The 27,341-nt window shown below is 45.3% G+C and overlaps 1 protein-coding gene across 2 annotated transcripts in view; it reads right to left on the bottom strand.

The window, feature by feature from the left end:
• The window catches only part of SLC9A8 (solute carrier family 9, subfamily A (NHE8, cation proton antiporter 8), member 8), a 53,290-nt gene extending 28,387 nt beyond the window's left edge, over positions 1 to 24,903 (bottom strand). The window contains exons 1-7 of one of the 2 annotated variants that reach the window (XM_004687469.2): positions 24,785 to 24,903; positions 22,854 to 23,032; positions 16,566 to 16,646; positions 7,781 to 7,839; positions 3,987 to 4,070; positions 1,744 to 1,845; positions 659 to 693 (exon numbers count right to left, since the gene is read on the bottom strand). In XM_004687469.2, coding sequence (XP_004687526.1) covers positions 659 to 693; positions 1,744 to 1,845; positions 3,987 to 4,070; positions 7,781 to 7,839; positions 16,566 to 16,646; positions 22,854 to 23,032; positions 24,785 to 24,810 — 566 coding nt within the window. In that variant the 5' untranslated portion in view covers positions 24,811 to 24,903. The remainder of the gene's footprint in view (positions 1 to 658; positions 694 to 1,743; positions 1,846 to 3,986; positions 4,071 to 7,780; positions 7,840 to 16,565; positions 16,647 to 22,853; positions 23,033 to 24,784) is intronic. The other variant, XM_012728332.1, reaches the window with a different exon arrangement.
• Positions 24,904 to 27,341: the final 2,438 nt, after the last annotated feature.

The following is a 27,341-nucleotide window of genomic DNA, read 5'->3' as shown; positions in this document are numbered from 1 at the left end:
GAGACTGTTGGGCTAGTCCCGCTGTGGGCGGCCGCTTTCCAACAGGAAAGGAACTGCCTGCCCATCAAGACAGATGCTACCTGACTTACTCACTTGTCTGCCGGGTAATTTTTTCACTCTTCCCCTGACGTTTTGACCACTGATTCAGTTCTCTGTTTTCCCAGCCAGATGTCCCGGAGCAGGTTGAAGACTTCAGACTGAGGTGGAGATCCACAGTCGAGCTTCTCCCACCTCACCCCACCCCGCCTCACTCCAACTCCATCCCTAATCTATCATGATGACAACTTTTCATTATGGCCACAAAAAAGGCTGAGAAATTAGTTGGAGATGAGCCTTAAGAAAAAGGGCAAGGCTGCAGAATAGGGAGGCGCATATGTGTTGGGGGGTGTGTGTGTTAGATAACGGGCCAGAGTTATTTCCTCCAAAGTTTGAACTAAATCAGTCCTTTCAGCCATAATGTTCTGAAATCTTCAAATTTCTTAACATAATTTTGATCACTTCAGAGACACAAATTAATTCAGGATAGATTCTATCGCAGAAATCATCAGCAAAATAAAAAGAGAGACAGATAGATAAGTACCACACCCAGGAATCAATGTGGAGAAAGTTCTCCCCAGGTGAAAAGCAGTCCCATGGTTTTACAGAGTGAAAGATTTACCTGTCTGTCATGTTGAGTTTAGCGATTACATCAGCCTGCAAAAGAAAACACATAAACACACAGACACAAAAACAACCCCTGGAGAACAGCCAAGAAGATTAAAAGGCCCATTAGTGCTTCCTCACAAACTAATAGGGACATTAATCTTCAGCCCCCAAACCATGTGAAAAGTAAAGAACACCCCCAAGTTTTAGGGTAAGCATGCACTCCGTCACCGGGCAACAGAAGTATGGAAAAGAATGCTGGTTTTTCCAAACCAGATGAACCTCAGTTTCTTCTCCATGTTCACTCCTGTTTATGCTAGAAGCTGATCCAGGCAGAGGGCTGCCTGACAGACTTATTTTAGTGCCACCGTGGCCATCAGATGGGATGGGCTTTAGCCTACAGCTATGAGAAGCAGCAAATGCATCTGACACATAAGTGGGAAATCTGCCAGTCACTGAGATGCCTGAACCTCAAATTTAGTCTCCAGAACTGGGGCAGCCAACATTCAGCAACTGACAATGAAGGGGAAAAGCTGTGTCGTGTGAGAGGCACTCAAATGAACTCAAATCTATTTGAACCCAAAGTACAGATCACCCAGTTGATGACACTGGGAGTCGGTTTAGCAATGGCAGGAAATCCAGAGGATATATGTGACTCCACAGGGGCTACCTAAGAACTGAGTGAACACATTCAGAATCATCTCTGATTTTTTAAAAAATACAAATGTTTATTCAAAAAAAAAAAAAAAAGCCTAACAGTGTTATCCCTGATTCAGTCTCTCTGACTGAATCTCTTCATGGCATCTAGTCTGCTTTACTTTTAGGAATTCTGACAAGACAACACTGGTGCAAGCGAAGATACTACAATACTGTGGAGGCTCATGGAAAAAAGTTCGCTCAGTTCCAGATCCAAAGCTCTGCGAGGACACTCGGGGACAATCCTAGCATGGCTTTCTATGTTTCATGTGAGTCTGAGTTTCCTTCAAGGATGGTGTTACCTTGAACGCGAAAGCCAGGTCCCAGGTGGCATCCCTAGCCCCTTGCCTGCACTCACTCTAAGAATGTAAGATTTGCCAAGTCTTTGAAAGATGCTTTTCTTACCTGACCCAGAAAATAAATTCCTCCACCTACAACAAAAGCGGAAATTGCTGTACCAAAAACAGCAAACAGGGTGATGGAACCAATGTTCTGAAAGAAGTTGCCCTGTTTGGAAGGAGAGAAAGGGTCAGATCAGTTGCTCCAGGTGGGGGCAGAGGGGCCTGCCCTAGCCCTGCCCTCACCCTTGGCCTCTGGAAGGGCCACCCTCTCTCACCCTGTTGGGCAAGCTGGAGACCTGGGAGTCTCCCCTCAACCCCACACCCAGCAGAGCTAAGTCCTGTGGCTCCTCCCCTCCTTACAGCTCCCCCCCCCCCATCTCCACCAGCCTGGCCCCAGCCGCCTTCACCTCTCCCCGACCACCGCAGCCGAGACTCGTAAGTCGCGTAACTCTAATAAGACTGGTAAGTCTCAACCATTCTTGGCTCCTTGCTCTCCATTCTTCAAGAACTACCAGAAAAATCTTTGCTAAAGGAAAACCTGATGTGCTGGCTTCGCTGTGCCCCCCACTGCTATCTGAAGTGTGGCAAAAAGCCAGCCAGTCTGGAAGGCTGGACCCCACAATGGCCGGTCACCCACCTGCAAGTGCTATGCTCCCCTTTGTCCGCTGAGTTTCAAGCGGTAATCATCTTACTGAACTTTAATTCCCAATCCAAATTTATGTTAGCAAACACAACACTATTAAAATAAAATACCAAAGCTAACTTCCTATCTGTCTGGGGGAGGACAGGGAGTAGACAGGCGCCTCTAAATTGGCATTTTCAACTCACATCTAACTCATGTAAATTGTAACATTCTTTGCTGAAAAACCATGCGCAAAAAAGTGTTCTTCTAAGGAAATATTATGTCTCTCAGACTTTGAACAAGATCATTTATTTTCCCTCCTCCAAAATGTCAGAAAATACTTTGCATGCCTTGATACAATCATCAAAATATCATGTTTTTAAGTCAAATCAGCTTCCTCAGCACTATTTTGAGGTATTTTTATAATCAGCTTATAGTTCTTTTAAGTTGTTTACAAAATGAAAGACACAAAGGGCTTCAACTTTTCTTGCTTATAAAACAATTTAAGAAGGAAATCTGCATGGAACATCTTAGGGTATATTTGCTGTAGTACCCAGGGGGAAGTTAAAGATTTAATTGTATGTTTTTACCAAAACTCTCTTGACAAATTTAACTCTCCAGTTTAGTAAGCTATTACCAGCAGTAATAGTAATATTAATAACAGATAACACTGATAACAAGAAGCTCTAGATTTATTTAACTGGGTAGGTGGTAATTCCCATACATTCTTTCATTTATTATAAATTTCAAAACAAGCCTGGAGGCAGGGGCTGGGGGGTGGGTGACTTGGTTTTGATTTCTACTCTACCCGGGAGACCTGTAGGGGGCAGCACAGGACCAGCTCTCGGATCGTGCTCCTAAGCCTGGCCCTTGGCTTTGGCCCTCTGTTTTCTCCCTAGGGAGCTCCCAAGAGCGTCCTCCTGCTAACCTTTACACTTTTTAATCACATTTACCAAACAATTTACATTACTAGTGACATAGTCTATGTTGAATCACCTCTTCATTTTAAAACCGCAATTCATTCCTATTAAAAGAAAACTCTCTGACGAGGGGAAAAAAACACAGGACACACAAACTGGCCAGAGGTGAGATGCTCCTGCCCAGGCCCAGGCCAGCATAACCAGGCTGCCCAGCACGGAGGTCTGGGAGAGTGGGCCTGAAGGAGCTAGGAAGACGAGGAGGAAAGATGGAGAGGGTGTGGAGGAGGGAGACTAGGGATGAAGGGGCTACTGGCCGGGAGTGGAGGCCCAAGGCAGAACACTGAGAGGGAGGGCGAGTAGGTCTGGGCGGGAGGGCAGGGCCCGCCAGGTAAGCTGGAGCTCAAAGGTCTGGGACACTCGGTCCTCTCCTTCAGGGCAGCCTGTCCTCTTAACATGTGTTAGTTTGCGTCCAACAAGAGGAGCCAGTGTATTGTCCGTGTCCACTTGAAATCACATTGGCAATCTTCCCGGGCAGAGCTCTCCTCTGTGGAAAGTGCCAGGTTAATAAGCCACACTGCCGACCCATAAAAGCGGCCCAGCGGCCATGCTTGTTCCTCTCCACCAGCAAGGCCGGGCAGTCCAGCTTCCACCAGGCACCCCAGGGTTTCACATAGAGTCGCTGCAAAATTAACACCCCAGCTGTCAGGGAACCGGGCTTGCCGGCCTGGGGAGCCATGCGGGCCCGGAGCACTGCCTGAGTCTTACCTTGTGTAACGAGTATCCTGACTCAAAGATAATAGGTGGAAGCAGCAGGAGGAAAAACATATTTGGACGAAACATTTCCTCTTCCTGAAACATAAAAAGGGTGTTTTCAGAGGCATGAAAATTGTGTCACTAGAGGCCAGTCCATCAATGAAGAGCCAGAGTCACTCTTCCTTAGAGAAGCTAGAGCCTGGCCTGGTGGAAATCTGTGATGTTTAAAAGACTGCCTGGCAGTAAAACCGAGAGGAGGGAAAAACTAATCGCAAAACAAAGCAACACCAAAAACAAAAACAAAAGCTGCATTTGAAAACGGAGGACAAATATTTAAAAAGGTGATCTGCTGAAGAAGGAACAGAGCACGCTGCTTCCCAACAGACAGCAGGATGCTTTTGTTCTTTAATGAGGCTAAGAAAACCGATTTAATACAGAAATTCAGACCGCTTTCCAAAAGCTGGCAAATTGGAATCCTCCAGCATAAAGGTAAAGGGAAACCCTGAAACAATCTACTTGGAGGCCAGCAAACCGTACTAGGCTTAAGGCGACCCTCCCTTCTCCCTGCGCTCACAGGCGCTCGCTCTAACTCACCTGAGGGCCCTGTGACTGGGGACGTGCAGTAAAACGAGCCCTTTGCCAGGCTTTCAGATCCAAATGCTAAGTATCATGATGGAAGATGGTTCTAGAATATGGCCATCATTGTGAAAATGAAATAATAATTTCATTTTCTGCCTGTACATATATCTTGTTGGTGGACATGGGAAAAGTACACACTGGTCCAGAAGCACATAGCCTAGATGTAACCCACAGTCAGTCTGATACTACAAGATCAGGCCCCTTTTCTGGAGAAAATTTCCATGCCACAATCTTGACAGATTGATTTTTTTGTCAAAATTCCTATTTCAAAGAGTGACTAAATGTATTCTTACAAATGTACAGCTGTTACCATAAAGACTAAAATTGTGCTCAAAAAGGCTCAAAATAGGAGCAAATGATGGCTTCTGAAAGTGCCTTATTAAGTCTTAAAATAACTGCCTGTGTAACAAGCTCATGACTCAGTCTGGGCCCAGGTGAAGAGAAAGGGCTGACTTCTGAGCTCTGTGGGCACCTTACTCTCAGGACCTGGTCAGTAGACAGGTCCTCTGGAATTTCAGAAACAGAGCCCTCCCTGGGAGGAGGACACACCTGCAGGGGATCACAGAGAGGAATCTCCCAAAGTGACCTTATTTGGAAATAAGAGTCTGTCCAGATGTCATTAGGGAGGAATCTGGGTGAGGTAATCCTGGATTAGGGTGGGCCCTAAACCTGATGAGAGTGTCCATAAAAGAGACAAAAAAGGACACAGAGACACAGAGGCCACGTGAAGACAGAGGCGCGCCGGCACTGCTCTGCCTCAGCCCAGAGGGGACGCCGGCACCGCAGAGCAGGGCAGCCGCGTGGGGCTCTCCCTGGAACCTGCCCTCACCTTGCACCCAGATTTCTGGCCTCCAGAATGATGAGAACAGGCTGTAGCTTCGCACCCAGCATGCGGTGATGGGTGACAAAGCACAGGGGACTCAGTAGCCCTCTCAGCAGGGTGGTGTTAGGCAGACGCCCAGGTTCCTTTTAGCAACATCTGACTGCTGACTTTAGCGGGTACCGGAACAGTGCGTGTCAAATACTGCTGACCCACAGGCTGAGCGGTCGCCCCTTTTAACGCTTTTCAGTCCGAGCGAAGTCAGACACCTCCATTGGTGCTGCCGCGTGGAAGGAGCACCTCTGGCCAGTATGCTCATCTCCCTTTCTGAGAGGCCAGGCTTGGCCTCAGAGGCTCCCACAGGTATCTGTGCTAGATCTGACTTTATCAAATTCATGAAATCATTTTCTGCCTGACATAATATTAAGAAGTGTCCTTTAACATAAATGTATCAAGTACGCCAGTGTTCACAGCAACATCATGTATCAGAGCCAAGAGGGGAGAACAGCCCCCTTCACCCGCCATGAATGGACAAACCAAGTGTGGTCTATGCCAACCGCGAGTAAATTATTCAGCCACAGGGGCAGGGGGAGTTCTGACACTCGCCAAAACGAACCTTGAAACACCAACCAAAGTACCGTAAGCCAGACACAAATGGACATACGTGGCTCCACGTATGTGAGGGACTCAGAGTTGCAAATCCACGACGGAAAGTAGAACAGGAGCGACCACAAAAGGAGAAAGAAAAAATAGATATCAAAAAGGAGAACAGAAAATGGGGACCCGGGAAGAGGGAGCTGTCATTTCTGTTTGAGCTGATGGGAAGAGTTCTAGAAAGCAACAGTGGTGATGACACAAAACCAGGAGTGTCGTGAATACCACCTGATTGTACACTTAGAAGGGACTAAAATTTTAAATTTTATGTTATCTGCATTATGTCACCAGAGTCTTTCCTTAAAAAACAAAAAAGGAGGGGGGTCTATAAAAATGCACATATATAAAAAAGCAAGCTGCTTTGAAGAAATACTTTAAACATGACCACACCAGCCAACGGCAGGCCCAGCGCCAGTGTTTAGGCACAGAAGTTCATGGAAAGAAAACAAGCTCCTTCATGTTTTCTTGCTCCCATTGCTCCCTGCAGCAGCCAGTTTCTGAACAGGTGTTCTATTTCCCACTCTGGCTTTGGGCGAACACTGTCCTCCAGGAAGCCTGTCGCAATCATCCCAGCCCAGAAGCCTCATCCTGCGCTGAGGTCAACCCTGGCTGCTGGGATGGCACTCGGGCACTTAATTACATTCTTTCCCAACTTTGGTTCACTTGTCTGTACTATTAAACATATTACTATTATTTCAACTTAAAAGGTAACATCTGTCAAGGGATAAATCCACTAACACTGAAGCATATAAAAATAAAAGTGAGGCGCAACCTCCCGCCTCCCACTGACTCTTCCAGGTCAGACCACAAGGCTCGTTTCTGCGATTTTACCCTCCTGGTTTCACAGGTCAGAGGGGTCCCTTTCCAGTTAGAGCTGCTCCATTGTGACACATTTCAACCATACGATTCTTGTATTAAAAGGGACCCTTCTTTTCCTTTACAAAACCCATTCTGTACCACACTTGTTAATCCCTCTCTTCTAGATGGAGGCTCAAGTTTAAATAGAAATTCGAGTTCCAGTTAGCTCTTAGACCAAAGAGGATGCTCCTGCCCTCATGACCACTGTGTAGACCCGGGGCAGAAGCACCCCACACCGAGGTGGATGGATGAGGTGGGGACAGTGGAGAGCACGTGGGGCCAGTGGGTGTGGAGGTGAGACGCAGCTCAGCCGCTTTGCAGCTCTGTGACCCTGGCCTGGTCCTAGCTTCTCTGGGCGTCACCTCACTCGTCTGTAAGCACCAGGGGGATGATGACAGCCGGTGGACCGACAGGAGTTACAGCATTCTGGAAGTGCTACAGAGCGGGACAGATAAGTTTTATCATCTGCTGTCAGCTGTCAGGATGAAATTGGGCACAATAAACACTGCTTGATGTTTAATGCTAATTACAACCTTTCCCCCTATATAGCAAGTTAGTCTAGGATTATAAAAGTGCAAATTAAAAACAACTATACCATAGAGTGTTTTCATGTTCTCTTGAAACTGGAATTTATACTTCTTCAAAAAAATAAATAACCTCAGATATAAAGATATCAACTCTAACAGAATGTTAAAAAAAATTAACAGGACAATATAAGCAACTTCACTGATGTGGAGTAATGTAAGAAACTCAGCATAACCATCAGTGTTGCTAAAATTAAGAATAACCAATAAAAGCTGCATTTATGCTAACATGAACATTTAGGCGAACCTACCTTCCAATTTGCCAGTTTTTTAAATTCAATAAATTTTATAACTGCTCCCATGAGAATACCTAGAAGAGAAAGTGTAAAGTTTAGTATAAATTTAAGATATGAGGAAAAATTACTCACATTCATTATTTAGATAAATAAATATTAGAAATACTATTTAGAGAAACTACATTAGGTCTCTAAACAGTTTTTATGGATTTCTGCAAGTTTTACATCTGAAAGAACTAAGAATGGACGTTAGTGTGAAGTTTTCTGAGTCGTGTGAGCTTCTCACTTGCATCTCAGACAGACACATCAACAATGGGGGTGGGAGAGGAAAAGCTTCGCAAAGCGAGTCCACGGGTAACTCGCCCAGCCTGAGGACTCACCACCTGGCATTTCTGCTGCTGCCACCCATCTCCAGGGTGAAAAGGCGAAAGGCTTACTGGCTAAGTTTGCCTCAGGCTGCTCGGTCCTACCATTTTCAATGAAGAACCCAGGCCCCCTGTGCAGGCTCAGCTGGCTGTGCTATGTAGACTACTCAGACAAACCCAAAGGATGTGAATCATTTCAAGTAAAAAAATCTAAGAAATTCCTGGAACAAAACAGACCATCTAAGTTCAGGCATGTTTCCATAAAGCTGACAGGCTCATTATTCTCTCATAAAGCACCTACCAAAAATAATTCTCCAAGAAGTATCCCAGGGACGGCTGCTTTATTTATTCACATGATAAATGATTATTCACCCTGTTGGCTCATCAGAGTCACCATGAGGGTTTTGGGGGCACACACCTGAGCAGAGCCCGATAAGTGACAGACTCTGGTGAGTCTGCCGGGCTCCGAGACCACTGTCACGGATGCTTGCCAGGGAAGTCTTCCCCTGTTTCCTTCCCAGGAAGTTGCTTTTCTCCACCAATAGCAGAAAGCTAAAGAAATCCCCCAGTGCATAAGGCAAGGAGCTGAAGCTAGAACATAGGAGTTTAATTGAAAGGAGTTGCTCTAACCTTAATTGCTGTGGGGAGTGGAAGTTTTCAGGGCAGAGAGGAGTTCTATAACTTTACTGGCCTCTATACCATGCGAATTATAAAATTACTTTGAAAAAGAGACAATGGCATATAGATCTGAGCTCTAAAGAGAGCTGAGGACCCTATTTCCAGAAGAACCATTGCATATTCTTGGTGGGTTAACTGGGTTAACCCTCTCCAGCAAGAGCTCCCCAGTTGCTTTATTCCTCCAATCATCTCAAATTGTGTGTCTTTTAAGGAATTTTTATACATACTTTTATCAAGCAAAAAGTTCTCGAGGAGTCTGTAAAATGTCATAAGTAAAACAAAAATTCCCTCCTTTAACTGAAGCAGCATTGCATTAGAACATTTTATTCGTTTCAAGTGTTCATTGTCAAGAACCAACATGTGTATATATTGCATGTTAATGTCTCTGTTCTGCATCCAAATCTCTCCTTCCCCACAACAATGTCCCCTTTTCCCAACTTTGCCACTTCCCTTCTGGTATTCACCATTTGGTCTTACAGCCTAAAAGTTTATTTTTGTTTTATTAGTTCCCGTTTTTTCTCTATACTACCTACACAAGTGAAATCATATGGTAAGCGTTCACACCCATTTCTGACTTAGTTCTCTCTTCCTACCCCAAGATAGCAAAGCATTGCACAAAGTTTGGCAAATACCAGAGCATTCTCTATCCTCTTATATATTTATATTTAACCACACAGTACTGTGTGTGTGTGTGTGCAAGTGCTTGTGTGGCGTGCTTGTGTGTATTCATATAAAGCCGGTGGTACTGTAAGTATATCATTTTACTACTTGCTGTCTTGCTCAGTATTGTTTTGGAGATCTAGTCAGTGATGATTACATCTAGATCTACCTCATCCCTTTAACAGTCCTACAGCATAGCATAAAAGTGCCATAAACAAAATGGTTATTTCTGCACAAAAGACACAATGGCCAACAAGCACACAACGATACTCAACATCATAAGTCATTAGGGGAACACAAGTCAAAATCATGGTATGATACCACTGACACCCACAAGGTGAATATAATAATAAAAGGAAGACAAGTGTGGGCAAGGATATTGAGAAGTTGGAGCCTTCACATACTGCTGGTAAAAGTGTAAATGGTATAATTGCTTTGGAAAAGTTTGATGATTACTCAAAAAGTGAAGCAAAAGTTACTACGTGACCTAGCAATTCCATTCAAGAGAAGTGAAAACATATATTCATATAGAAATTTGTACATGGATGCTCATAGTAGCTTTAGTCATAACAATCCAAAGGGGCAAACAATATGTGGTTTATCTAGATACATGATGGAATATTATTCAGCAAGAAGGGATGAAGCACTAACATGCCACATAGATGACTCTTGAAAACACGCTAAGTGAAAGAACCAAGCCCAAAAGACAAGCAATTCTATGAAACATCGACACTAGGCAAATCTATAGCGCTAGAAACTGCTTTAGGACTGGGAAGGGTTTTGTGATCTCAGTGACAAGGTATAGTTTCTTTTGGGGGGGGTGGTGATAAATATGTTTTAAAATCAATTGTGATGTTTGCACAACCTTGTGAATATACTGAAAAGCATCGAATTGCACAAGTTGTTGGGGACCGAGGCCGACAAGTCAAGACTGAAGTTTATGACATGCAAACTATTTCTATAGATAGATTTAAGACAATTGTTTTTAGCTGTTCCCCTAATGATAGCTTTCTCTGTCTGCCGTTCCCAGTAGTGCTGCAATGAGCCCGCTGTACATGCTCTTTAAGAGTGCTTCCCGGAGGCTGATCCAGAGACAACGAATGGCAGAAGCCATTTTTATTTCCAAAAATGTTGCCAAATTGTCTTCAAAGTGCTGTGCTGATTCATAGCACTGTAGGAGAGCCGTGCCACATCCCACCAATGCTGGATAATCGACTGACACTTGCGCCAGAAGGATGGGCAAGGAGTTTTACTTTAAGGTTTCAATTTGCATTTGCAGGCAATCTGCAATCCGTAATCATTCCTGATTACTAGGGAAACTGGACCTCTTTTGGTTGTTTCAGATTCCATGCTTAAAGCAAGCGTTCCCCTCCATCCCCAACTCAACTTTTTCTCTTGTAAATGTACACCAAAGTTTGTCATGATGTACACTTCTGTGATCAGGAAAGTTGTATATGAAAATAAATGAACTGGTCAGGTTTCTGCACCCCTGGCCTCTGTGGCTATCACCTGCGGCCATGGATGCAGGAGGCACTGGGTGTGGGCGTGGCCCGTGTGGCCTGCGTGCCCAAAGGTAGGCACCTGGAGCGTGGTGTGGGCATGCGCAAGTGGGTCTGGAGGCGGAGCCTGTGAGGGCGGCATCACTCAGGACAGCTGTGGCGGAGGCAGCTATGAGCGGGAGGCAGCGGATGCCTGTGCACGCCCAAAGGGAAAGAGTAAAGGCCGGCTGGGGTGTGACCCACAATAGCTGGCATCGAAGGGGCATTAAAGTCTGGGTTTTTCCAGATTATGTAGAAACTCCAAATCCGGCAAGTGTCTTTGATGAACTTCTGCCTTGTGGCGTAGTCATCCAAAGGAATCCGGACCACATGGGCACGCCACGGGACCATGCTGTTGAACTCGTCCTGGATGGTGACCGGCGAGAAGTGGCGAGCAGATGACATGGTAGGACGCATGGTTCGTGGGACAGGAGGTCTCAGGGGCCTGGCCATCTATGCTGCTTGTAAGGGTCAAGTAGTATGGAATATGCCTGGACATTCCCTCCAAGTAATGGGCAAGACCTGCACCCCCACTGCCTCCTAAGGATGGGGGATGGGGCTGGGTCGACCCCCTCCAGGTTTTGGAGGCAGATTTCACCCCAGGGGCAAGCTACTTCAGCCCTGGACTGAGGTGGAGGGAGGCCGGAGGCATGAGTAGGTCTGGCTGCGGTTCAGGAGCTGGCTGCTTGCCCCATGTGACCTGGCCAACTCCAAGGACCTGGGAGGTCTTGGGGGTTGGGGGGGAGGACGGTAGGCTGCTGATGTTGCTGCTAAGCCCCACAGGAGGTGACTCAGATGTGGAGACTACATCTGAGCTGGGACTTCATGTGCCTACAAGGCCAGGTTCATGGCTGGCATGCTAGGTCAAGCGTGCGACCCTTAGAAGGTGGAAGTGCTGCGTTAGTGATTAGGCTTGTGCAGATCTAGAAATCACAGGTACCCTGTGGACAGGTGTGTGAACAGGTGGCTACACCCCCGTCATCACCAGCTATCACATCAACACTACTCCCTCTGCTCCTGTGGCCTCCTGGGGTTTCTTTATGGCCAGCTGACAGAGGAGGGGAAAAACCACGTTTGGTTGGCAGATGATTCAGCCAATCTCTGACGGCGGTCACTCTGCTGTGATCCTGCTCTCTCTACCACTCTCTTGTGGGTCAGCACTGGGGAGGGGACATTATGGCTCGATGAAGGCCTGGCCCTGAGGCACTAGCTCCTGTCCCAGGGCCTAGGTGCTTCTAACTAGTTAGAGGCAGCAGGCATGGCATGGAGATTGCCTTTGTTCTGGCTCCAGGCAGGTGTTTGCATAAAGCCAAGGTCTGCTGAGCAGAGGGGCCTCCTGTGCGGTGACACAGGTGAGCTTCCCTCTCATTTGGAAGTTCCCCTCATCTAGTCTTTCCCACCAGCTCCAGTCTCTTCTCTAATAAAAAGCAAAGCACCCCAACATTCAGGGAGAGTTGTCCACAGAGCATTTTAAGCAGTGTCTGCGTTGGCTAGTCTACAAGTCTAAAAAAAGGTATTGAAAGCTGTTCAGTTACAATTAGGATTGTCCCTTGATAAGTTTTTTAAAAGAAGTTCCAGTAATAATATTCTAATTATACTTACCTGTTTTTCCCAAAATTACCTTTAGTCAGTAACTTTCTTTTTGAGGTTTTTTTTTGGGGGGGGGAGGGGAGAGAACTGGGGTACAAGCCAGAGGTGCGGGGGTGAGAGGATTCACTAGAGTGGGGAGCAGAACTGGCAACTGACTGAAATACACTGCTGAGGGGAGCGGTGTACTGTATCAAATGTGGGTCAGCTCCCTGGCCAGGATGGAACTCAGGGTATCAATCTTGGGTTATTGCAGTGACAGAGCTTGGACTTAACCCCTAGGCCACTAGGCCTAGTCAGTAACTAGAGAGCTGAGTGATTTTTTTTTTCCCCTCACCTTCCACTCAAAACCTCCACTGACAAAAAGAAAACTGTTTAAAAAAAAAAAGTGGCCTTCTGGGAAAGAATTTGACTAAAATTCTTTAGGCAAAACAAGAAGAAATTAATATAACTCAAAGAACAAATGTAGTTATGTCTTGGTAGGGAAGCACCTTTGCATAATTTACTTAATGACTCAGGTAAATCTAGCTGACAAGGTGACATATCAGCAGGTTTTCCAATGATCAGCAGAATCAGAACAGACCTTTCAAAGTCAAACTTTGGCCCTTTACTCAGCCCTGTCTGGCCTTTCCTCAGCCCTGTTCTGGCCTTTCCTCACATATTCTGGGGCCAAACACACTGCTCCCGTTCTTGGTATATCCAACAGAGGAGGGTAGGCACTGTAATTATTTTATTGTTGTTCCTCATAAATTTCAACCCAAAATAGATAAACAATGACTCAGCACTAAATGACCAGTAAAAGTAAATGTGTGAACTTCAAACATGCAAAGAACAGTAAAAACACAAAAAACAATATAAACTCAAACCAAGTCATGCAATCCTTGTGTAAATGTCTACACAGCGTTTGGAAAAGAATGAAGCATGATAAAAATAGTTGAAGTTGTTCATGAAAATGATTTTTCTTTTTCTGAGTAGCTGTTTATGAAAAAGTTTTGTTTTTCCAAAAGGCTCAAACTACAGAAACTCATAAAGTACAGCAAGTGTTTCAAAGCTCTGAACAAGGGCCAAGGAAACATCTTTAGAACTTCATGGTTTTTTTTTTTTTTTTTTTAATAAAGAATGAACACAGCCTTACAACTTATTTGAGGATACAATAAAAGAGAAGGGGGAATGTGCTTTTAGAGTACAGATAATCTTTTTTTTTTTTTTCCTATACCAACATGTTCTTAAAAGCTCTATATGCTTAACTGGAACACAAAAGGGCAATAATATCGCTAAGTGACTGCAGACTAAAAAGTAACTTCTGGAAGAAAAGGTTGGCTAGGAATTTATCCCCAAAAGGATAAAAACCCCATTTTTTTCTGGCACCTACATCTAGATTCTTTTTTTGGCACAGAAGTTAGAAATTCTTGAATGGTGGCTCTCTCAATATTTTGTTACACTTTGCTCCAGTAGGAGAAAAAACTTTCCTTCAATTTATATAGCGCCATGAAATACAGAACTATTTTTGATAGCTTTGTCAGCATTTCTAAATCAATAAAGAACACCTCTGGACCCTCCGGAAGAACTCTCAGTTTTCCAGTCACCAGAGTTAGGAAATATGTATGGAAAAAGCAAAGACTTACCTTCTCACCACCCCTCCTGAGACCTGACTACACTTAGCTACATACACATCAGTATTTTTGCCACATCAGTCAAGAAATCAATCTCGTGGACAGAACGCCTTGGCTGGCCCCTCACCACTCCACCCCATGCTCAGCTCTGGGGTGGCCATCTGGGCAGGGTTCATCTGCAACTTCTGGTGCAACCAAGGAAAACAGGAGGTCACCTTTCCTACTGGGATTGCTATTGTAAGAACAGTAAGCCCGAAGCTGTCACAACTTCCCACATGGAGAGAACCTGCCTGAGAGTGCAGCCAGAACAAAGGGCAACAGTGTTGAGAAACAGAAAACTGAGTCTGGGAGACTGACCAGCTAAGTGTGAAGCTGGAGCCACTGGTAGTTGTCGGGTTCCACATGCCAATGGGTATGCAACTCCACCCCTCCGGTTTGTTTTCTTTGAATTGGTTTGAATCGGTTTTGTCCCATGAATGGAAAAAAGTCCTAGATCAGTCTTTGAGCTACAAGTAAAAGAACACCTGACTAAAATGGCCTAAGCAATAGATGTTTATTTTCTTAAGTAGGGAGTAGGGAGCTCCAGAACTATGAATTCAACATGACAGTGCGATCAGGGCCGGGCTGTCTGCCCCCTGGCACTCCTCGCCTTCTCTGGCTTCTGTCTCGCAGTCACAGTGACTGCAAGATGGCTACTACTGCTCTAGGCATCATCCTCATGTAAGGGAACTTTTCTTTTTATCAGAGAGAAATGTCCAAAACCCAGCACTTGCCCTTGGCCTCCCTGGCTAGAGCCGGGCTTCACCCTGATGTGCTGCCCCGGCTCCTCTCTCCTGCTCACCAGCAGAGGAGAGTGGAGTCATGATGGTGAAGACCAAGACTCTCTGTGGCAAGACACCTGGCCAAAAGTAGACACCTGGGTCTACTTTCAAGGAAGGGGGAGGTGGCTCTGTCCATTGTCAGTCCCAATACAAGCACCAGCGTTCACTACACTGCCTGTACCCAAACAGGAACCAAACAGCCAAGAACTTGACTTCGAGACCACGTGATGCGAACTACTTTAATTTCCACTTGTGTTATATGCACAATTATAGTCCTTATTCTGAAGGAATTATGGAAACTGACCACAAACCTGTAAATTCCTTGGAGTATTTTTTTTATGTCTTTAATGAATGCCCCAGAATGAGTATTATGTAGCTTATTTTCAAGGAGCCTAATGTTAATGACCTAGTTAATGAACGAGCCTCCCGTTCCAGGAGCTCTTGGGATATCGCCCTGGCTGTTACACTGCCATGTGTGTAGCGGAAGAGTCTGTCAAATACAGAGCAGGGACACTGATTAAAGTGGCTTCTAGCTCTTTATTGAAGGTCAATATTATCTGGCTGAGCCTCTTCCTTAAGACATGGCATTACCTAGGGATGAGGAGGTTTCAATGAAACAGTGACATGAAAACAGGCCAGAATCTGGCATTCCTTAGCACCCTGAGGTCCAGACAAATTTGAGGTAGTAGGAACACAGGTGGCAATGGGGGCAGTGAACTGGCAGCGTCTGACTGTTCAGCTTCAAAGCTAACCTATACCATCGCTATATGGTGAAAGAATCACTAAATGTACTAAACCAGACCAACAAGAAAAAGAAAAGAGCCCTATAAGCTGCAGTGAAAGGTTGTTATGGGCAGGTGGAAACAGCAAACACAGCCACAGTAGAATGAATGCAGGTAGCTTAGTTGCTGTTAGTAAAACCTTATTTACCGTGCCTGAAGCGTTCCCACCCACATTTTAGTCTTGATGTTAACACTTACTGCAAAGGAAGGTCACTGCTTCTCCACAAACAACTTCAACAAACTTGATGCGAGCTCACACCTGACTGTACCCATCATCCCCTCTAAGTAGAGGCTAATTACCTTAACAGCTAAATGCCACAGGAAACAAAAGAGAAATTAAATGGAGTAGAATGGAAGGGTCTCAGAGACTTCAACTCTGACATTAAAGCGAGTCATATCTCAACTATTAAGTGAGAGACTCTTCTGCCTGCAAAATCATCAATTCTGCAAACTAAAGGGCATGGCTAGGTTGAGCTGGGCATCAGCACTCCTAGAAGCAGAGGTCAGTTACCCCCATGGGTAGCTCTAGGAGAACCGAGTCCCCAGATGGTGGCGTTTAGGAGGTCACTACCTGTCTCTGAGCCTGCACCCTCATCTGTAGGATGGGACCATAACACCCTCATCCAGTTTGCAGTGGGCATTGGGAGAGAACAGGTATGCACCTAATTCCTTGTGATTCCTGGGGCACTAGGGAGGCACTCCAAAATGGTAGTTACTGTTACTGCTTTTATTGTAGGATTACCAGTAAGCACTTACCTAAAGAAACAACAGCCACGCTCTCTGGCAAGAAATGTAATCTGTATCGGATCAGTAAATGCACTAATATGATGCAGATAGCTGTAGGGGAAAATGAGACATTGTTAACAATCCAATTTTTTGAATGATAAACATCAAGTTCAACATTACTACTGGGAAGCCTCCAGGGAAATGGAGAACTGGCAATGACAGTGAACTTTGGGTGTATTCTCAGTTCTTTCATTTCCTTTAATCTGGAGAAAGACTCAGAACACTTAGTACATTTTTTTCCATTATTTTTTATATGTCTGAACTAGTTCATTTCCAGTGGTTCTAGAAAGGGTAACAGACATCTAATTTCCCCCCTACGGTTAAACCTGTCACCGCTTAAAATTATTCAAATAGCGCTGATTGTGAGAAATGGTCTTCAACTTTTCTGAACTAAACAACTAGAAAACCTTAAATGGTGAGGAGGAAGTCACCAACTTTCCCGTACTGCAGCAGCACATGCTGACAGTCTTGCCACCATGACTGGTTCTCTTAACAGAGAAGGAAAAGAAGATGTTTTGCCCACAGAACACTACTGGTTTGATCAGACCTACAGATAGGGTTCTTGCTCCCCAGATAGGTACTGGTGCTCCCGCTGCTTGAGGACTCCCTGTGAACCAGGCATTGCACTGAACACCTCCCAAACTATGGCTCCTTGGACCCCTGACACTTCTATCATCACCACTGTGTCCTTGGTTAGAGGTGAGAAGACTGAGGCTAAAGTCACTTCACTGGTAGGTGCTGCAGTATGAGCACCCACCGCCTCCCTCCCAGTTACCTTCCCTCCTCAGTCATTAAAATAAGTGCAGTGGGCCTCCTTGGTGGCCAGGGGTTAAAGCACAGCACTATGAAGCTGGCTACAGCCACTGCAGCAGGAATACAATTTCCAGCCAGGGAGTAACCCACATGGTGCAGCAGACTTCTGACCCACCCGCTGCTACCCTCAGCAGTGTATCTCAGTAGATCTGCCTGTTCTGTTCCCCATTCTCTGCTGAATACTCTCATCCCCTACACCTCTGGCCTACACACCAGTTCTTGTATGCATAAATAAATAAAAACAAATCTTAAAAAAAAAAAAAAGCCCACAATCACATGGGTGATTTTTTGTCTGATTTTCTGCACATGGGTGTTGTCATGAAAGAAAGGAAACAAAAGGATGTAAAATTATTGAAAAGAAACAAGTATTTCTGAATCAAAAATAAAAATGGTCACATAAACAATTCCTAAAAGTAACTCCATGGGGTCCCTCCCTGGTGGCACAGCGGGTTAAAGCACAGCACTGAGAAGCTAAAGCCACTTCAGCTTGAGTTCGATCCCCATCCTGAGTGGCGCGGCAGACCTCTCCTGACCCGCCCGCTGCTCCCCTCAGCCGTGTACTTCGTCCATCTGCCTGTGCTGCTCCCCACTCTGTTTCTGGTGAAGCCTCTCACTGCCCCCTGGCCTGTACTCCAGTTCTGAATGCAAAAATAAATCTTAAAAAAGTAACTCCATGGTTCAAATGTTGGCACCCATGCCTATCTCACTGGGCACTGGATGGTAAAGCTTTGCATCAATCACAGATTTATGTTAACAGTACTAAAAATTATTTTTTTCTTTAAAAGGAAATGTTTAAACAATCTCTGGGGCTGTTAACTGGCCACACTCCAAGCCAGCACTGACACATTTGGTATCTTTAGTCCCACCAGAAAGCACCAGGTGGCCAGAGAAAGGAGGGAGTTGTAAATATAGAAGTTTTGGCCTTTTTTCATTCTGTGCTTTATACTATCAATCTGTAGTGTTATTTTATTATAAATATTTAACCCAGTTAGAAAAATCCTACATTATATTCTAGGAGCAAGGAAAGTATACCAGCACAACACGGGGCTGACCAGCAGGTCTACAGGTGAGGGTGGGCCCGGGGCACAGACTCTAAAAGGCCCAGTGAGCTGAATTAGTGTCTGCTCTTCTCTGCATCAAGCTGGAAGAAAAAATTATGGAAGTTTATTCTCATAAATCAAACAACTGTTTGCTCCTAAGTTAAGCAGTGGGGAAAACTGCCTATAGAGAGAGTTAAACACAGGGCTGTCAGAGTCAGAGACTGGTCTTCAGCCAAGGAGGTCTGAAAACCCACCCTAGAAGGGGAGAAAATATTTGCCAATAACACATTTTGTCAGGGTCTAGCTTCCACAATATAGACTCATCTAACTCGACAACAACAAAATGCAACTTCAAATAGACAAAGGCTCTGGACAGATATTTCTCTCAAAATATACAAATGGCCAATAAGCGCACGCAAACACGCATGTTATGATTCATTAGAAAAATGCAAATCAAAGAGACAACAGCGTCATATCCATAGGATGACAATAATTAAAGAATGAAACAGAATTGGGAAAAAGCCAAGAGTTGGCAAGGATGTGGGAAAATTACAGAGTCCAAATGCATTGATAGTGCAACTGTCAAAGGTGCAGCTTCTGTAAAAGCCTGCAGTTGCTGAAAATAGATACACGCAGAGTTACTGTTCAACCCAGCAACTCCACTCCTAGGTAGATATCCAGGAGAAATAAAAAGAGGTCCACACACTACACACAATTGTTCACAGTAGCACTGCTCACAATAGCCAAAAAGAGGAAACGACTCAATGCTCGTCAGCGAAAGAATGGCCAAATGACGTGGAAGGGCCAGACAATGGAACAGTATCTGGCCGGAATATGGAATGCCATTCTGACTCAGGCCACAGCTTGCACGGGCCTTGGAAACATGTAAAGAAGCCAGATAGGAAGACGACAGGTTGTATGGTACCATTTGTATAAAATATTTTGAATAGGCAAATTCCTAGTAGACAGAAAACAGTATTTATCAGATGCCTGGGAGGGGTAAGGGGAAAAGGAAGTGACTACTTTTAATAATACTGGGTTTCCTTTGGGGGCATTGCTGAAAGTGTTCTGATACCAGTAACTATGACATCACCAGACAGTGATGATGGCCATACAACACTGTGAATATACTAAATAATGCTGAATTGTACACTTCCAAATGGTCACTGGTTCTGTTACATTTATTTTACCATACATACATCCTTAAAAAAATTTAAAAAAAAAGATATGAGAAACAGAAACATGGAAAGCTGTCCAAGACATTGTGTGAGGTGAAAAGGCAAGGCCCATTCACATTAGAACAAATGCTCATGCTTACAAATGTATACATCATAAATCTTTTTTTCAAGTACATTTGGAAAAAAAGCAAGGGGCTAAAAGCTCCTGTAAAGTATAGCACAAGTTAACATGCTTCTAATTTCTCTGTGTTTGAAGTATTAATTATGGAAACTATATGAAAACAGACACATCACTTTTTAATAACTTGAATTTTATAGCCCATTTAAAAGATGTTTGTGTCAAATGATACTAATTGTTAACTCTAGTATAAGTCAGTAACTGTGACTCACCATTGCTTCTATAGAGTCAAAGACTGCATGGGTTAAGAGTAAGTCAGAAGATTTCAAGCTTCTGAAAGCAAGTTTTGGAATCTTTTTCAACAAAGGGGAGCATCTCCCTGGGGGCGTAACGGTTAAGTCAGCACTATTACCCCTATGGCCTGAGTTCAGTCCCTGGCCCAAGACTTGACCCACATGGCACAGCAGACCTCTCCTGTCTCCCCTGCTGTTCCCCTCAGCAGTGTATTTCAGTAAATCCACCTGTTCTGCTCCCCACTCTGTCTCTGGAGAATCCTCTCACCCCCTGCACCTGTGGCCTGAACTCCAGTTCCTCTACACAAAAATAATTTTTTTAAAAAGGGGGACACACACTGTACTCCTCTAACATACAGGCCACAAAAATGTCATTTCACTTTAACTGAAATAGGAAACAAAGAGGCAGTGATTGTTTTCTAGGCCAGGAGCACCTGAAGTCTAGAATAAGCTGTGGGCTGATTTTCTCAATTCACCACAGTTCATGTGAGTTGGTAAGCAAGTTACCTATTAACAATGATTTTTTTTAACTTTATCATATTTACATATTTTTTTGACATCTAATCAGGAGCAAACTACAAGATACATGGTATCTTGCTGATAATATATAAGATCAGAGGGAAATAAATGCTTCCAAATCCATTCCATTCTGCTTATGCATGTTGACCCACACATTAAACCTAAGATACGCCCAGACTCTGATTAGCTGGAAAGGAAACCACCTTAATGTGATAGTACAGTATAGGTTTATGATCTCTTTGAAGAATAAACAAGAGAAAAAATACAGGTCAGTCCTTTCTTGCCTCAAAGATGTATTAGCACCAGGCAGGCTTTTGCCTAGATTAAAAAGCATATTCTAAAAACCTGTTTTGTGGTCTCTGGCACAAGCTAATCTTAAAGACTCCACACCCTGAAAACTGCTTTGAAAGTCTTACTCTTTTCACCCTCCCATGAAAAAAAAAATGTGATTACAAAAGAAAAGATTTTTCCAGACCTGCCTTTGATATTCTTTTAACTATCAAGTTAACAACAATGTAAACAGACTAATCATACTCCTTTTGGGTTAAGGACTCAGGTGTAAATATTGCTTGATCAAGAAAAGAACTGCTTTTCTTCTTTGTGTTTAACTACTATGACAAAAACGAAAATAAAAAGTGTCCTTGATTGTTCAAATAATCCCCTGGAAATAGATTCAGCTACATTTTCCGGGCAAAACAATGGCCTGGGCACCTGAAATCTGGGTGGGACACCATTCTTGAACATGACGTGAGTACTGAAGACCTTTTCTGGGAGACACGACCCAGACCCAGTTAAGTATGAAGCTGGCGCCACTGGTAGTTGTTGGGTTCCACATGCTGATGGGTATGCAAATCCACCCCTCTGGTTTGTTTTCTTTGAATCAATTTGAATCGGTTTGTCCCATGAATGGAAAAAGCCCTAAATCAGTTTTTGAAATACAAGTAAAAGAAACCTGTACACCTTGTGTACTTTATCAGTAGTCATTTAAAGGTTTTAAAAAGAGAGGTCAGTCCTAGGATTTTAAACTATTAAAATTATTTGCAAATTAACAGTCTAAATATAAATGTGAAAGAAGTTGCTCTTCTCAAAAAAAAAAAATCCCAGACATCAGCGCATTAACTGCACTTTGTAATCCAATTGCACCTTTCACTCTTCTGAAAAGATGTGATCTAATTAGCAATATGACTTAGTATCATTAAGAACAGGAAATGTCAACATACCAACTTTACTATTTCAATGTAGTTTGGACCCAGATCAAATTCTAAGCAGTGGTTATGCAGTTTCTACTGGGTTTTTTGGGTGTAGAACAGTTGTCTCCTTTCCACAGTGTCTGGAAAACATTTCAGTTACTGACTTTTATCTAAACTGCTGTTGGGCACCCTGGATCAGTGTCTAGGTGCCTAAGAAGTTACTCACATAACCTCTCTGGGCCTACATCTCCTTACCTGTTAAAGGAAGTGGTTAGACAAAGTGAAGTTTTGAAAGAAAAGCAGAGGTGGTCCATAGACTTGGCCAAAGTCATGACAATGGCTAATGAGAAAGACAGAGATTAGGACGACCACATCACAGAGGTGTCTGATCTTTTGATTGGGAGCAAAGGCCTTCATTAAAACTCTACATGGGGCCATCCCTGGTAGCGCAGTGGGTTAAAGCACAGCACTAAGAAGCTGAAACCACTTCCGCATGAGTTTGATTCCCGCCTGCCCCGGAGGTGACCACATGGCGCGGCAGACCTCTCCTGACCCGCCCGCTGCTCCCCTCAGCCGTGTGCTTCGTCGATCTGCCTGTTCTGCTCCCCACTCTGTCTCTGATGAAGTCTTTCGCCACCCCTGAGTCTCTGGCCTATACCCCAGTTCTGTATGCACAAATAAATAAATCTTTAAAAAAAAAAAAACTTTACATGAAAGCCTAGTAACAGCTACAATGGACATGACTCTGCTCAGAAAGTAGGGTGCCCTTCCATTGGCTCCTCCCCTCCTGCAGCCACTAGCAGCTCTTGCTCTCTCTCATGAACGGAGTTTGAAATGCACTAAACGACCAGCTGTTCAAGATTCTTTGTAGGTCAAAAATTCTTTCACTCTTGCTTTCAAAGGCTATCTAAATTATTACAGAAAGGTCACTTCAGAACTGCTGAAGGGTAACCCTATGATGGTAGGAAATGATGATTACTGTCCCTTAATGTTTGAAATAAAAACTAAATGGAAGATTTGACAAGGTACGCAGTGGTTTACACGGCAGGATTAACCATACAGACAGCCCACAGACAAGATGGCAGATGATGGTGTCTCCGCATTCACCTAGGACGAGGAGGCTGAAGAAAATGGTCATGCCGCTTGACTGCTCCTCCTGCTGAGCCTGCTCCCCCGTCTGCACTGGGAGGATGGGCTTGGCAGGAGTGGGGAGCACCAGTTTCGTAGTGACAAGGAGGGTGGTGTGGAGGGTGACATTGAAAGCTTCATGAGTCGTATTGGGGAACCTGTTGGAGGACATAGAAAACAGTGGAATTAGAGAGGAAAAAGGGCCCTGGGTATCAGTGTGACACACCCACCACACACCCCTCAGGAGAAGCTGGCATGGAGCTTTAGGGGACTCACAAGTCTGCAAACTAACAGGCAGGCATAGGAAAGAAACTGATTTAAGACAAGTCCTGCTGGTCATCACAGGAGGATTCAAGAGGCCTCAGGGACTGGGAACACAGCCACTTAGAAGACGAGAACAAGAGGGAATGCGGGATGGCCAGAAACAAAATGCTGCCTGCTCTTGGCACTGAATGTGGTTTTAAACAAAGGTAAAGGGGTGTCTCCTCACATTCCAAGGTCCAACATTATTTTTTTTGATGACTTTACTTCTCCAATTTACATTCTTTTCCTTGGATTACTTCCAGAAGGTGAATAAGTCACCTGGATTTGCCCAAATGTTGAACTGGGCAACTATTCTCAGATTTCAAAAAGCTCAAATGCAACTTCCTCAGTAATACCCCATTCTGTCCCTCGCGTCCATTCTCCCCTCATACTGTGTTGGGGTTGTATTAGTGCAATATTGACATAATAATCATCACCATTGTCATTCTAACAGCTATTGCTTATTGAGTACTGTTTCCATTTCAGGGTCTAGGTAACACATACCCTATCATTTTATAACATGACTGAGGTGGGTATTATGTTCTCAACCAGGTTGCAGAACTTGTCAATATCTCAGCTAGCCAGCAGCATGCTGTGACAAACCCAGAATCACTAGGCTATGCAACCTCTTTTGCTTTGTGGTGTTGAGGCCCTGATTCAGTGTCTGGCACAAAGTAGGGACTCAATAAGTAAAGTGACTAAATGAAATGACCACCAGACCAAGAGACCATCTGAAAAGCTGTTCAAGAGGGAGTAAAATTTCAAGCAAGGGGCTCCTTGTTAATTCTTACATACATTCCACAAAAATTGGGTGTCAGTAACCAGCAAGACAATGGGTCACAGGTTTGAAGATGGTCCCCATCCAGAAGTACCTGCAAGATACAACCACTGCCCCCTAGTAATCCATATATCCGTGCTCCTGCCTTTCTGTCTCTGAAAAGCTTCGCCCTTTCTCACGTCAGGGCTTTTGCATTTGCTGTTCCCTCTTCTATCCCTTCTTCTTGTCGCTAAAGTTTGAGCTAGCACATCACTCCTTCCTGAGCTGACTCTCCCATTCTCCCACTGGTGCATTTCCTTCGGAGTACTGATATCGTCTTCTCTATGATCTTTGTCCACTAGAATGCAAGCTCCCTTGAGGGTAGCTCTTGGTGCCCATTCTTCATGACCAGGTACAAAGGACCTGGCCCACAGGTAACGAATGAAACTTTGGACACAGAAGCGGAAACTGACGTTTCAGCAGAGAGGTCAGCTGGTTAAGTGCGGGGTGAGGGGCTGGCTGGATGAGACGACAGAGAGTTCCACAACGATAAAATGATAAAATGACCGAAAACTGGGAAGGCGAGACTTAGGCTGCAGTTTTGGGATCGCTTTGGAAGCCAGCGCTCAGCGGCGATCCCAGCCCGAGCCTGCGATCTCCAGGGGGCCACAAGGCCCGCTCCGGCCCAGGCCCTCCCGTCCCGCCCTCCCGGCAGGCGCCAGCACTCCAGTCCAGGCCAAAAGGCACAGGGAGCTCCGCCTTCCGGGGCCGGAGGGCGGCCTGTGGCGGTTGCTGTCACCCGCTGAAGCCCAGCCCTGCCGCCTCCGCCGCCCCGGAAAAGCCCACTCACTCCTCTTCCGCCATGTTCTCCCCCATCCTGCGGAGCCTCCAGGACCACCGAGTTGGGCGCTGCGGGGCTAGCAGGTCTTGTGTTTGCTTCCGCCTTCCGCTGGAGAGGCGGGCGGCCCGGCAAGCGGGGGGCGGGGCCTCGGCTGCAGAGAGCGACCCTTCTGTCCTTTCGTCTCTATGGCTCGAGGGAGGGAGGTTGCTTCTGGAGCGCCTGCCCACACGTGGGTGGCCGAGGTCTCGTGACCCTGGAGGCCCCCAGAGAGATTCTGGCTTTTCCACACCGCAAGGCGGGGACGTTTGGGGGGAAACAACTGTGAGGTAATTGTGAATCACGCATAAAGACAGCTCTTTCCAGTAGTGGCCAGGACTTCACTAAAGTTGGCAAGAAAGCTTCTGGCCTAGGCCAGGCTGAGGCCCCCCAAGGGGACACTTCCCCCGGCCGGGCCTCAGTTTCCTTAGCTGTAAAGAGGACTGACCACCAGCATTTACTGAATTTATCATTAAAATAGGTTGCAGTGACCTAACAACAGATCATTCTTTAGACTGTTCATCCAGTCAGCAGTTAGCTGTTACGGGCCTGTGTGTGCCTAACAATGGTGTGTGGGGCTGGGGAGACAGTGAGGAGCCAGCTGACACTGGCGGGTAGGAGGGACCCCATCGGGAGGGCTGGGACCCCCGGTAAGACGACCGGGTTTGACCACCTCCCCTCCCTGGCCCCCGCTTCCTGTCTGAGGTGGTACCTGCCATGCTGCCTCAGTGGTCTCCACTGCCACTGTTCCTCGTGGTTTTGTTACAGGGAATGAGGGGCACCACTGAACCCCCAAACGCCTGCTCCAAATTCGTTCTGCATCCACCCATCAAGACAAAACATATAAAACTTTAATGAAAAGGGACTTTAATACAGTGAATATACAATGCACACAGTGCATATACAGAAGACAAAGAATATAATGTCTAAATCAAACCCTGAAGTGACCCATCCCCCTCGTGGGCAAAAGTCCACCCAAAGGGGATGGGTCCAAAGCACGGCCTGAAAGCCGCCACAAGCCTAAATCACATTCTGGCGGGGACCTATAGAAAAGGGTCAGAAATGGCCAGACAAGTCTGGGAGGAAAAGAGCAAAATCAAAATCAGTATAAACACTGACAGTTTCCTCCCTACAGGTATCTCACCCACGTCTGCATTAACCAGTCCAGGGTCAAGAAATAAGCAGTTTCTCCATCACATGCTTGCTGCTCCATGTGGCTTCTTCAGGTCTCCTGGCTCTCCATCCGCCTTCCTTCGGTTCAGATTCCTTCTCTCACTCTTTTTCTCCTCAGCTCCACCCTCCTTCTGGGTGGGGCCGGGAATCTGGAACTTCCCTTTTTCCGAGGGACCACCCTGTTACATAATCACTGTATTAAAGTCCCTTTTCATTAAAGTTTTATGTTTTGTCTTGATGCGGCGGATGGCAGAACCTATTTGGATCAAGCAGGTTTGGGGGTTCAGGGGTGCCCCTCGCTCGCTGCCCTGTAACAGTTTTCAGTGGCGACCCTAGAGATCCTTTAAAGCCCCTGTCTCTCCACTCAAAACCTCCACTGGCTCCCAGTCACAGAGCAAAAACCTCGGAGAGCCAGCAGGTTCAACGGCCTCTTCCCAGCCAGACCTGTCACCGAGGAAGGAAGCAGGATGGAGCCAGAGGAGACCTGAAGGGGCACGTAGAGCAGAGAGACACTGAAGACTTGGCTCTAGTGACGCGGCTCTAGTTTCTTGGTCCTGGACTGGGTAACACATGTGGGTGGAGACCCATGGGGGAGTGACTATGACAGCATTTATCTTGATTTTAATTGTGATCTTGATCATTTCCTCCCAGACTTATCTGGCCATGTTTGACCCTTCTCTGTGGGTCTCGGCCAGAGGTGCTTTAGACCAAGTCTGGCCTTCCAGCCTTGCTTTGGGCCAGTCCCTTTTGGGTGGACTTTTACCCACGAGGGGCTGGGTCACTTCGGGTGTTTGCTTTAGAAACTGTATTCGTTGTCTTTTCTGTATTGCACACTCGTTGTATTAAACTTCCTTTCCATTAAAGGTGTTACATGTTTTGTCTTGATGTGGCGGATGGCAGAACCTATTTAGAGAGGGCAAGTTTGGGGCTCAGGGGTTTCCCTCTCCTGCCCTGTAACATGCACTGTGTCCACAGTAGCTTCCTCCATGTGCTAGGGAGCACACCAGAAATGCCTCTGCACTCACTGGGACTTTTATCTAGAGTGCTTTACTCTTGAGAGCCCCATGGCTCCCCTTTTCCCCTTTCTAGGCCTCTGTTTAACCCTTGTCTCATCCCATAGCCTTTTCTCACCCGCCATTTATATCCAAGCCCTTCCCACTTCCCTGACTTCTTTTTCACCTTAACATCTAACACATTATTATGTGTGTTGTTTTACTGCTAAAGCCTAAAACACATGTAGTTGGTAGTCAGTAGTATATGATCATAAAATAAAGCAGTTGGTTAATTCTCAATGTATTAGGAAACAGAAGATTTTTGAAGAGTTCGACAGCCTGACTTTTGTCAGGACTTGTTTGCT

Source organism: Condylura cristata, unplaced genomic scaffold (assembly GCF_000260355.1).
Source record: "Condylura cristata isolate star-nosed mole 26May11 unplaced genomic scaffold, ConCri1.0 scaffold00022, whole genome shotgun sequence".
In the NCBI taxonomy this organism is placed as follows: Eukaryota; Metazoa; Chordata; class Mammalia; order Eulipotyphla; family Talpidae; genus Condylura; species Condylura cristata.
This window is presented reverse-complemented; position numbering and strand designations above follow the sequence as displayed.